The sequence below is a fragment of the Salvelinus namaycush genome, chromosome 3 (genome assembly GCF_016432855.1).
Source record: "Salvelinus namaycush isolate Seneca chromosome 3, SaNama_1.0, whole genome shotgun sequence".
In the NCBI taxonomy this organism is placed as follows: Eukaryota; Metazoa; Chordata; class Actinopteri; order Salmoniformes; family Salmonidae; genus Salvelinus; species Salvelinus namaycush.
The window spans coordinates 53,286,439-53,299,362 of NC_052309.1; the positions used below are offsets into that span (position 1 = coordinate 53,286,439).

General features: G+C 41.0%; 1 protein-coding gene across 6 annotated transcripts in view; it reads left to right on the top strand.

The window, feature by feature from the left end:
* LOC120032531 (ankyrin repeat and KH domain-containing protein 1-like) overlaps nt 1-12,924 on the top strand; it is a 55,038-nt gene that overhangs the window by 26,026 nt on the left and 16,088 nt on the right. For all 6 annotated transcript variants that reach the window (XM_038978675.1, XM_038978694.1, XM_038978683.1 and 3 more), the window contains exons 20-24: nt 3,372-3,585; nt 3,725-3,900; nt 4,002-4,164; nt 4,406-4,501; nt 4,631-4,747. In XM_038978675.1, coding sequence (XP_038834603.1) covers nt 3,372-3,585; nt 3,725-3,900; nt 4,002-4,164; nt 4,406-4,501; nt 4,631-4,747 — 766 coding nt within the window. The remainder of the gene's footprint in view (nt 1-3,371; nt 3,586-3,724; nt 3,901-4,001; nt 4,165-4,405; nt 4,502-4,630; nt 4,748-12,924) is intronic.

Here is a 12,924-nt window from a genome sequence, read left to right on the forward strand (position 1 = left end):
GGTGCGCCATAGCCAGCTAGCATAGCTACAGTAGGCCTATATGCAAATTAGCCATTTGCCACACAGGCCTGCCGTCATTCACGTGGAACTGGACTGTGTGTTTACAGGCAGTAACAATAGCGTGACTTTAGATCTTTAGAACGCATTCACTAAAAGTCACAAAGACCTGAATGGATTTCTGCAAATATGAAACTAACACGAGAGTTTAACATTTTGGAACTTCACAATCCTATTGATCAAACAACCATGAAAAGGTAGGCTCTCGCCTCCTGGGTGGCGCAGTGGTCTAGGGCACTGCATCGCAGCGCTAGCTGCGCCACCAGAGTCTCTGGGTTCGCGCCCAGGCTCTGTCGCAGCCGGCCGCGACCTGGATGTCCGTGGGGCGACGCACTATTGGCCTAGCGTCGTCCAGGTTAAGGAGGGTTTGGCCGGTAGGGATGTCCTTGTCTCATCGCGCTCCAGCGACTCCTGTGGCGGGCCGGGCGCAGTGCGCGCTAACCAAGGGGGCCAGGTGCACGGTGTTTCCTCCGACACATTGGTGCGGCTGGCTTCCGGGTTGGAGGCGCGCTGTGTTAAGAAACAGTGCGGCTTGGTTGGGTTGTGCTTCGGAGGACGCATGGCTTTTGACCTTCGTCTCTTCCGAGCCCGTACGGGAGTTGTAGCGGTGAGACAAGATAGTAATTACTAGCGATTGGATACCACGAAAATTGGGGAGAAAAGGGGGTAAAAAAAAAAAAGAAGTAGGCTCTCTTTCCTTCAGTGGCCTTTGCACATCAACAACAAGATCAACAACTACTGCTAGCCAGAGCAAGATGAGCTAAAATCTAACAAGCGAACATTCGTTAAACTCAACTTTTTCACCTAGTTGTCTGTCAAAATTGCACTCATAATAGTAATAGTAGCCTGCTCGTCCTTCTGCAGCTTGCCTGTCATTGCATGCTTGTCCCAACCCAAATGAATGTGATCTTGCCTGCCTGCCCGCATGTTTGATCAATGCCAAATATATTTGATTGACAACTAAGAGATATGCTAACTGTGAATAAGTCGTTCAAGTTCAGTATAGCTAGCTAGATACCAAAGTGATTCACAGTTCTTGCTAGCTAACCAAATGACACCTGCAGCATCTCTAGCTGTAGCCACCGAAAAATTATATGAGGGGGGAAAAGTCGGTCACACACCCACACCTCCAATAACATAGCATCCTCCCAGCACCTAGCTAGCTAGCGTTAAATGCCGTGTTTTTAGCTCGCTAAATAAATAGCTAGCTACATAAATAGATACGCTAGCCCAGGGGCGTCAAACTCAATCAGCACACGGACCATATTGAAAAAAACACAACAATTTCGTGAGCCGAACATACATTTTTTTGCAAAGTCAAATAGGCTATGTGCAACTGCTACCCAAACTAGCCATTGTTTTATTAGAAAAAACATGGTCCTTTTTAATAATGTCTGCTGATGTACCGTACATAGGATGCTGTATATAGCGTTTTAACATATTAAAACAAAATATAAATATTTGTCCTGCCTTTGCTACTATAATTGCAGATGTGCATAATATGCTGCAACCCTAATCAAAAAGTATTCAACTCCAAATAACAAAAACGTAGCTATAGGTTGTTGTAACATTTAAACTTAAAACATATATATATATATATATATATATATATACACTTCCCATTCAAAAGTTTGTGGTCATTTAGAAATGTCCTTGTTTTTGAAAGAAAAGCACTTTATTTTTTCAATTTTTCAAAATAACATCAAATTGATCAGAAATACAGTGTAGACAGTAATGTTGTAAATGACTATTGTAGCTGGAAACGGCAGATTTTTAATGGAATATCTACATATGCCTACAGAGGCCCATTATCAGCAACCATCACTCCTGTGTTCCAATGGCATGCTGTGTTTGCTAATCCAAGTGTATCATTTTAAAAGGCTAATTGATCATTAGAAAACCCTTTGCAATTATGTTAGCACAGCCGAAAACTGTTGTTCTGATTTAAAGAAGCAATAAAACTGGCCTTCTTTAGACTAGTTGAGTATCTGGAGCATCAGCATTTGTGGGTTCGATTACAGGCTCAAAGTTGCCAGAAACAAAAATCTTAATTCTGAAACTCGTCAGTCTATTCTTGTTCTGAGAAATGAAGGCTATTCCATGTGAGAAATTGCCAAGAAACTGAAGATCTCGTACTACGCTGTGTACTACTCCCTTTACAGAACAGCGCGAATTGTCTCTAACCAGAATAGAAAGAGGAGTGGGAGGCCCTGGTGCACAACTGAGCAAGAGGATAAGTACTAGTTGGAGAAACAGACGCCTCACAAGTCCTCAACTGGCAGCTTCATTAAATAGTACCCGCAAAACACCAGTCTCAACATCAACAGTGAAGAGGTGACTCCAGGATGCTGGCCTAAGTGACCCCAAACTTTTGAGCGGTAGTGTGTGTGTGTGTGATATATATATAAAAAAAAATGCACTGAATGAATCACTGGTGCGGTTGAATGCAGCATTGCTGTATGGCGCACGCAAAATATAGCTATCGTAGTTGACTAGCCAACCTAGACTACTGCTCAAATGTTGCTGTAATAGGCCTAAATGTTTCTCTTTTGCATAGTGTTTTGTTGCAGATGAATTTTTTGGGTTATTGTCAAGTTTTAAAAACCGAAGCCAGACTGCAACATTTTAGTAGACCAGCTCGGACTGTGGCATGTGTCTGTACACTGTCCCTCCGCTGCTCGTTGTAAATGGGACGCATGAAAGCAGCGCAATTGATGTTGAATTCACTGATGCGAGCGCATCTGGCTGTAATTTCATAAAGTAGATGACTCAACTGTTGATTCATTTATACTCGCTTTTGTGTCCTATTCGGCCCGCGCTCCTTGTTTGACACGTGCGTGAGCCTATTAGCCACCATATGACCGACTTGTGATCTTTGCCCTTGCTTGTTTGATTGTATTGACATTCCCAGGCTTAGTTAGTCTGTTTTTGTTCTAAATATTCAGTCGTTGAAACAGTGCATCCCGAATGGATTGTGGCAGCAAACAATGTTCCAGGCCAGTTGTGATTTACAAGCTGATAAATCTTTTTTCGACTACCAAGAAATGTATTGGTGAATTATGTGAATCATGCATCGAACTGCGTCTATCTATTCTGCTCGCAAAGCCTTAATGTACGTCATGTAATTTTGTAAAAAATAACCTATTTTTAAAACCTCTAAAAGCTGGTTTTGAAGCATATTTTTGACTGATATTATGATTGTTTCATATCTGCAAAGTAGTTAAAACACTGTCAGTTCCACTTGAACTGTTTGTTATCGTTGCTTTCCCTGCTCCCTGTCTGTTTCGCTCTCATTGTGTATCTGTTTCCTTCAGGACTGGGAGTAAGCTCGGTATCTCTCCTCTGATGCTGGCGGCCATGAACGGCCACGTACCTGCGGTCAAGCTGCTGTTGGACATGGGCTCGGACATCAACGCTCAGATCGAGACCAACCGCAACACGGCACTGACACTGGCCTGCTTCCAGGGACGGGCGGAGGTAGTCAGTCTGCTGCTGGACCGCAAGGCCAATGTGGAGCACCGCGCCAAGGTGAGAGCAGCTGCTATCGGCTAAACATGACATGTTGTTATGTGCGCTGGAGTCAAAGACATTAGGAATGAGGTTTGGTGCTAGACAGTGTGGTGTCTGTTTGGTGGAGTATGTCACTGACTCATACATTCTCTCTTAGACTGGTCTGACTCCCCTCATGGAGGCTGCGTCGGGTGGCTATGCTGAGGTGGGACGCGTGCTGCTGGACAAGAGTGCTGACGTCAACGCCCCACCTGTCCCCTCCTCCAGAGACACGGCGCTCACCATTGCTGCAGACAAGGGCCACTACAAGTTCTGTGAGCTCCTCATCAACAGGTAATTACTGATACAGTCCTATGACTGCAATATGAGATTGAGCATGACATTTCAGTCAGAATATCATTCTTCTACTCACCCTGTCGTCTTCATCCTCACAGAGGTGCTCACATTGACGTGCGTAATAAGAAGGGGAACACGCCCTTGTGGCTGGCAGCCAACGGTGGGCATTTTGACGTGGTGCAGCTTCTGGTGCAGGCCGGGGCCGATGTCGATGCAGCAGACAACCGCAAGATCACACCGCTCATGGCTGCCTTTCGCAAGGTACAACACTGACCCCCCCCCACCACCACACAAATGAAACTATACTGTGATAAAACACTTGTGTGACATGCTCCTTTATGTAAATTTGCTCTGATATTGACTTATAGTTGAATATCTGACACTTTGGCACTCTAGGACGTGCTCCCCTTTCCTGCACCTAGATATTGACCCTGGTGGTGCGTAAATGGAAGTGTGTGTATAAGAATCCTGGGAGGTTGACCTCTGACCTTCTGTATTACAGGGCCATGTGAAGGTGGTGCAGTACCTGGTGAAGGAGGTCAACCAGTTCCCCTCGGACATCGAGTGCATGAGATACATTGCCACCATCGCAGACAAGGTGAGATAAAACAGACAAGGCAACAAATTAATTGAAAATGAGAAAAATATAAACATAGGTAAAACACTATGGCGCTCTGAAAGTGTGGGCGAACTCCCAACGGCAAAGCTTGTTTCATACTCCTCATAGGACCTGCTGAAGAAATGTCACCAGTGCATGGAGACCATTGTCAAAGCCAAAGATCAGCAGGCAGCAGAGGCCAACAAGAACGCCAGCATTCTGCTGAAGGAGCTGGACTTGGAGAAGGTGAGTAACTTTGACCTTTTTATCAAACAAAAGCTATTGCATCCCAAATGCCACCACCCTATTCCCTATATGGATGATTTTACAGAAGTGGTGCTATTTGTAGTCCCACCCCAGAAAATTATATATATATATTAAAAAAAGAAACTGTCTCCAAACTTAGGACATGTATTTACATCATTATACGGTATGTTCTAATTCAATCCAAAGCTATAACAAACATATTAAATTAATATAGTACACAATCATTGTTTATACACATTTCTATTGAGGTGGCTGTCCCAAACCATGACTCCTAAACTTCATGTTTGAAAGTTAAGCAAGTACCGGTAATGATTTTAGTAATTTTTGTAACACTATTTCAATAGAACATCTTCAGTTTTCTATGATTACATTGAAAGATACTGATATAATTAGTAGTTTTGTTTATTTTTTAACATCCTAAAAATAAAAATTTGCCTCCCAACCTTTTGATGTCACTACCGAAACACACACATTAAAAGACTGTAGAATGAATGTGCCATAACGCCACTCCCCTACAAATATAACCAGGTGGTGGGATTTCACCCTTCTCCAGCAGGGCCACATGGTGACTCGTCTGTCTGCAAACATTTTGGAGAAAATTAATGAGCAAGTTGGTCAATCTTCATTTATTTTTAGGAAGTGTCACTACCGAACATCTAATATATCATCAAATATGTAAAGTTTTGTGATTAAAATGTTTTCTGGGATGTACATCTGTCCAAATGAAAGATGGCAAGCCATATGTTAGCTATAGGGATTCTTTAAAGTCCAAAGTTACCTAAATGGTCGCAACTCAAACAATTGACACCATAGAGCTATATAGAGGTCTCGTCTTTGTATCTGTGCCATTATGGCAGCACCGGCAGCGCCATTGAGGCTATCTCCATTTGAAAGTTGCATGTGCCATGCTCTACCAACTGAGTTACAGAGGACCACCATGTAGGCAGTGGACAAGTGCACACTTCAGGAAAAAGTGTAGCATATTGAGATGCATTGAGTCTCCAACCCTCCTAGAGCTTTTTGGCCAAAACATAGACGTCTATAATGTTCTGTGCTCTACTGTACTGCAATCACGTTTACTCTACTTGAGTTTCTTACCATTGAACAAAGGGCCCATGGACTCTTGATCTAATGGTCTTGAGACGACTTATGACCACATAAATTACGGTCTTTAAAGACATGCTCCGGAATTTAGGTGACTACTAAGTATTTTTTTATTCTCCTGTTTAAGGTTCGATGTTTCAATGTGTAGTTCATATATGCATAATCTTTTTTTATATTTATATATATATATATATATATATATATATATATATATATATATACATACATACATACATACATACATACATACATCCCCAGTTTTTAAAAGCAACTGTTTTTCTGGAAGCTGTGAATGTGCCATTTTCCCCTACTTTGGCTTTTGGGTTATAAAGCATAGGCAACCTAATTTGAAGACAACACTCTGATCATTGGCGGATCACTCCTAACCCATATAAATCACCACACAGTTGGCTAATTTTAAATGGTGGAAGCCCTCAAGGGCAATATCTATACTAAAACGAGTTATATCCATCTAGAGTCCTCCATTTATCTGAAACTTGACACATCTGTTATTTTTGCCAAAATTAAGGTGGGTAAAGTGATAATTTAAACATTAAACAACATAATTGGCGGTGTGAATACTTCAGTTAACAAGTTTCAGATTCATACAATCAACATTGAACATTTTACAGAGAACATTAGAGATTCTATTTCTCAATGTTTACAGGTTTTGAAAATCCGATTCAAAAACCTGTTTTTACTATTTAGTTAATTTGGTATGTAAATACATGTTCTAAAATGTGCCTGTAATAGAAGGTTAATCAAAATGATCACTACTGTGCATGGTTCTCTTTATTGCAACTTTTTCCACTATGTTTTGGTAGTGATACCTTTAGTGGGGTGGTAAGGAATTCAGGTAAATATGTAAAATATGCAATACAAAGGTGTGTGTATTATATGGGCCTTTCTATAAATAAAGGGGCCAAGGTGTGACATAGTAAACATTTACATTTTTTGATATATATTTCAATATGATTTTGTGTAGTTACAGGAACAAAAATATAGATATCCACAATGAGACAGAAAGCCACCTTGCAACAACAAAACATGTCACTCAAAATGTCACATGAAACATGGACACCGCATGTTTAGTTGTAGCCAAGTCTATTTGTGCTTTAGTTAATTTCCCGATCATTTATAACCATGCTAACCATTCTCGAAGAATGAAAAAAAATAAACAGCATTTCTATTTACAGTGGCAAGAAAAAGTATGTAAACCCTTTAGAAGTACCTGGATTTCTGCATAAATTGGTCATAAAATTTGATCTGATCTTCATCTAAGTCACAACAATAGACAAACAGTCTGCTTAAACTAATAACACAAACAATTATACGTTTTCATGCCTTTATTGAACACACCGTGTAAACATTCACAGTGTAGGGTGAGAAAAGTATGTGAACCCTTGAATTTAATAACTGGTTGACCCTCCTTTGGCAGCAATAACCTCAACCAAATGTTTTCTGTAGTTGCGGATCAGACCTACACAACGGTCAGGAGGAATTTTGGACCATTCCTCTTTACAAAACTGTTTCAGTTCAGCAATATTCTTGGGATGTCTGGGGTGAACTGCTCTCTTTGGGGTCATGCCACAGCATCTCAATCGGGTTGAGGTCAGGATTCTGACTGGGCCACTCCAGAAGGCATATTTTCTTCTGTTGAAGCCATTCTGATGATTTACTTCTGTGTTTTGGATTGATGTCCTGTTGCCTCACCCAACTTCTGTTGAGCTTCAATTGGTGGACAGATAGCCTAACATTCTCCTGCAAAATGTCTTGATAAACTTGGGAATTCATTTTTCCGGCAATGAAAGCAATCTGTTCAAGCCCTGAGGCAGCAAAGCTTCCCAAACCATGATGCTCCCTCCACCATACTTTACAGTTGGGATGAGGTTTTGATGCTGGTGTGCTGTGCCTTTTCTCCACACAGTGTTGTGTGTTCCTTCCAACCAACTCAACTTTAGTTTAATCTGTCCACAGAATATTTTGCCAGTAGTGCTGTGGAACATCCAGGTGCAGTTTTGCAAACTTCATATGTGCAGCAATGTTTGTTTGGTCAGCAGTGGCTTCTTCTGTGGTGTCCTCCCATGAACACCGTTCTTGTTTTTTCTGTTTTACGTATCGTAGAATCGTCAACAGAGATGTTAGCATGTTTCAGAGATTTCTGTAAGGCTTTAGCTGACACTCTAGGTTTCTTCTTAACCTCATTAAGCATTCTGCGCTGTGCTATTGCAGTCATCTTTGCAGGACGGCCACTCCTAGGGAGAGTAGCAACAGTGCTGAACTTTCTCTATTTATAGACAATTTGTCTTACAACTCAAGGCTTTTAGAGATACTTTTGTAACCCTTTCCAGCATAATGCAAGTCAGCAATTCTTAATCTTAGGTCTTCTGAGATCTCTTTTGTTCGAGGCATGGCACACATCAGGCAATGCTTCTTGTGAATAGCAAACTCAAATTTAGAATTTTTTTTATAGGACAAGGCAGCTCTAACCAGCATCTCCAATCTCGTCTAATTGATTGGACTCCAGGTTAGCTGACTCCTTGGAGAAGCCATTAGCCTAGGGGTTCACATACCTTTCCCAATCTACACTGTGAATGTTTAAATGATGTATTCATTATAGACAAGAAAAATACAATAATTTGTGTGTTATTAGTTTAAGCACACTGTCTATTGTTGTGACTTAGATGAAGATCAGATCAAATTTGATGACCAATTTATGCAGAAATCCAGGTAATTCCAAAGGGTTCACATACTTTTTTATTGCCATTGTAGTTGATATAATAATACAATACAATGGGTTCTGTCAAATCATTGATAATAATCAATGAAATTCATTAAATCGGTAAACTATTCAAGCAGTGTCTATTACACTGTATATCCTATTACACTGTATACCCTATTTTCACTTGATTTATGACATTAGATCTCTTTATCACCGCTGCCATCAATACTCCTCCAGCACTGTGTGTGTGTGATGCTGTCATCCATCTAGTCTCGGGTATTTCTTTCAAAGTTCTGGTATGGAAAAAAATAATTACATGAGGTTATTGAAATTAGTAATTTAATATGAAACAAGATTTACATAATGTAAGCAATGTGTTACTTACCATGCAGACTATGAAGTTTCACCTCTCTCCATTGCTCAACATATATTCTCACGAACTCCAATCCCATGGAGACAATCACAGAAGCAGCTGAGGTTTCTGGTTGCCACTACCCAGTTGTTTTTGATGCAATGCAACTTCGTGCTGCCAGGCACTTGCTTCACACTACGGTGATTTGTGTCTCTTTCAGTGTCCTCACTGGGAATGAAGAACATGGTACAGAGGTAATGGGTACAGGTATCTGGAGATGCATCCTTTGGCAGATTGTCTCTGCTGTAGTTGTAGAGCTCCTTTGCGTTTCTGATCAGGGCTCAGCCAACCTTCACTGCTGTGGTGGCAAGGCTCTTGATTACTGCACTTTCCCCATCACTGGCACTTTTACTGTGTCTGCAGCCAGAATAGTTATGTTGTATGGGGAAACCAAAATCAGACACAGCATAGCTAACATCAGATATAGTTCCTTGTGATGTGTAGCATGAACCACAGCTGTCAGAGTATCTTTACAACTTGTTGAGCTTCATATTTCTTTGGTTTTTCAGGTGATCAATAGCTGCAGTTGGAAATGTGTTGACCGCATTGTAGTCATGTTTGAGGTCATCTGATATCATGATACAACTTTCTGTGATGGTCATGGGGCATTTTCCACATTTGTAGTAAATTACCAAGGGGTGCAGTGTAGCACTCTCTTGGGTACAGTAAGCCCCCTGGGCCTCATGCTGGTACCTGCAAGTGTAGTTTTCTGCAAAGTCCAGGATGCCCAGTGCTGGGAGGTTGGCTTTCACTTTTGCAAGTTGATTGTTCTGCCAGTCCTTGATAAATAAGTGTTCGGAAAAAGCTTGAGCCTCTTGTTCATCAGTAAGCATCTCCATAGATTCACGCTTACAGACCAGTGATATTTTTTTTTCTTCTGGTGTACTCTTGTTTCCCATTTTGTTACTTTTTTTGTCTTACAATCTCCCATCAGTGTCCTTTTTTTTGTTGGGGGGGGGGGGGGGGGGGGGGCAATAAATGGATCTTGTCTATGGACACCAATCCTTGCACTGCCGTTTGACACTCAGGATGGTGGAAATCCCCTGTAGTTTTCTCACACATACTGACACTGCTGAATGCATGCACACCTTTAATGGTTGGTGAATATTTGCTCACCAGGTGGCCATTCACTGTAATTTATGTTTGATATTTTCACAGTATTCGGGGAGAGGCAAGCAACCCACATGTTTAGCACCTTTCTGTGGTTTAATGGTTCTTGCTCTTAATCTGTAAAACATAGCAGCTCCTATTGAGTTACAAGGGTTGGCTTAGGGAAGTTCTTGGTACAGCTGAGCAATGGAGCGCTCTAGGACGCTGGCTGCGCCCCCAGTCTTCTTGCTCACCTTTTCCTTATTTGGCACTTTGAGAGAGACTGCCTCATATTTTTCCACTGCTGAGACTATAGATTACCTCAATCTATGTCAGTGGTCACCACCCTTTTGAGTCTATCACTTTCTGAGTCAATATCCAAGCCAAGATCTACCTTTCGGCTATTTTTTTTTATTTTTTACATGGCTTAAAAAAAACATAAGCTTATGCAACATTAACCTAGTAAAAACAGTACAGTAGTAATGAGGTTTATGCATTAGGCTATAGGCCCAAAACATTATCACCACCTATTGATTTAGCTTGAATTGCCCTGCCAATGCATTGTTCTTTTCAGACTGTTAAAAAAAATAAAAATGTATTTCAACATTTGATGTAGACTATATAATCACACCGGTAATAGACCAGTTGTTGTATTACTTGTGAGTAGGGCTGACCCCAATTAGACAACTGGTCGATTGTTTGGTCGTTAGGCTGTTGGTCGTCCGAGGTTGTTTTAGTCGAGCAGTAACAAATATTTTTTTCTCTCAAGGGTTTTTCTTTGTTTTTACTTTTTTCTACATTGTAGAATAATAGTAGACATCAAAACTATGAAATAACGCATGGAATCATGTAGTAATAAAAAAAAAAGTGTTAAACAAATCAACATTTATTTTATATTTGAGCTTCTTCAAAGTAGCCACCCTTTACCTTGATGACAGCTTTTCACACTCTTGGCATTCTCTTAACCAGCTTCACCTGGAATGCTTTTCCAACTGTCTTGAAGGATTTCCCACAGATGCTGAGCAGTTGGCTGCTTTTCCTTCACTCTGTGGTCCAACTCATCCCAAACCATCTCAATTGGTTTGAGGTCAGGTGATTGTGGAGGCCAGGTCATCTGATGCAGCACTCCATCACTCTGCTTCTTGGTCAAATAGCCCTTACACAACCTGGAGGTGTGTTGGCTCATGGGATGGTGTATTGCTGCAGAGTGCTATGGTAGCCATGCTGGTTAAGTGTGGCTTGAATTCTAAATAAATCAGTGTCACCAGCAATGCACCATCACACCACCTCCAACATGCTTCACGGTGGGAACCACACATGCAGAGATCATCCATTCACCTATTCTGTGGCAGTTGGAACAAAAAATCTCAAATTTGGACTCATCAGACCAAAGGACAGATTTCCACCAGTGTAAAGTCCATTGCTTGTGTTTCTTGGCCCAAGCAAGTCTCTTCTTATTATTGGTGTTCTTTAACGGTTTCTTTGCAGCAATTCAACCATGAAGGCCTGATTCTAGCAGTCTCCTATGAACAATTGATGCATTTATTTGGGCTGCAATTAACTCTAATGAGAGTTAACTCTGGGTCTTCCATTCCTGTGGCGGTCCTCATGAGAGCAAGTTTCATCATAGAGCTTGATGGTTTTCTCGACTGCAGTTTGAAAGTTCTTGAAATTTTCCAGATTGACTGACCTTCATGTCTTAAAGTAATGATGGACTGTCGTTTCTCTTTGCTTATTTGAGCTGTTCTTGCCATAATATGGACTTAGCCCTATTTGGTAAAATACCGTCTTCTGTATACCACCCCTACCTTGTCACAACACAACTGATTGGCTCAAATGCATTAACAGAGAATTAAATTCCACAAATTTACAAGGCACACCTGTTAATTTAAATGCATTCCAGGTGACTACCTCATGAAGCTGGTTGAGAGAATGCCAAGAGTGTGCAAAGAGTTGCTACTTTGAAGAATCTCAAATATATTTTGATTTGTTCATCACTTTTTTGGCTACTACATGATTCCATATGCGTTTTTTCATAGTTTTGATGTCTTCACTGTAATTCTACAATGTAGAAAATAGTCAAAATAAAAAATCCCTGGAATGAGTAGATGTGTCCAAACATTTGACTGGTGCTGTATGTATATTTGCACCCATCTCAGTGAACTAATCCATTTTGGAGGCCAACACTAAAAGACAATTTATGCTTGATTCGAAAATGTGGTGGGAGGCTCCATATGGAAGGTGTGACGCAATTGCGGATTCTCCAGAGGCACGCAGAGGCCAAATCGAGCTCTGTACCGCATCTCCATGCGCCTCCCAAATGTTGTAACAATGCGGAGCGCTCTGTATAGCTCCGCATTGACATCAAACTGTTAGCTTTAAGCATCAGACAAGCTCATTGCGTATAGCTGATTTTATTAAAACACACAGGGTGTCTTAATATGGAAAAATACACTTTAAATTTTTTTTTCCGGCCAATCAATTGAAAGAACAGACAACTTTGGTCTACCAATATTTTTTGAGCCCTACTTGAGGCACAGCTGAGTGAGCATACGTTTTAATTTGCTTTTTTTATTTTACTGGGCTGATGGAGCTTGCATCTGATGGTCAGTCTCAGCAGAGGGAGAGGGCAGCAGACTGGGGGTCCGACTCTTAACATCTCTCCCTTTCCTGCGCTGACTCTGACCAAAAAGGGGCACAGTCTTCCAGCTGATGGCAACTCAAGTTGCACTGCATTTTCTGCTTCATGCACAAATTCATTTTACTCCTATGACCAGAGAAAGTTAAATATTATTCCTTAATATTAAAAAAGACACAAGCCGCTAATAA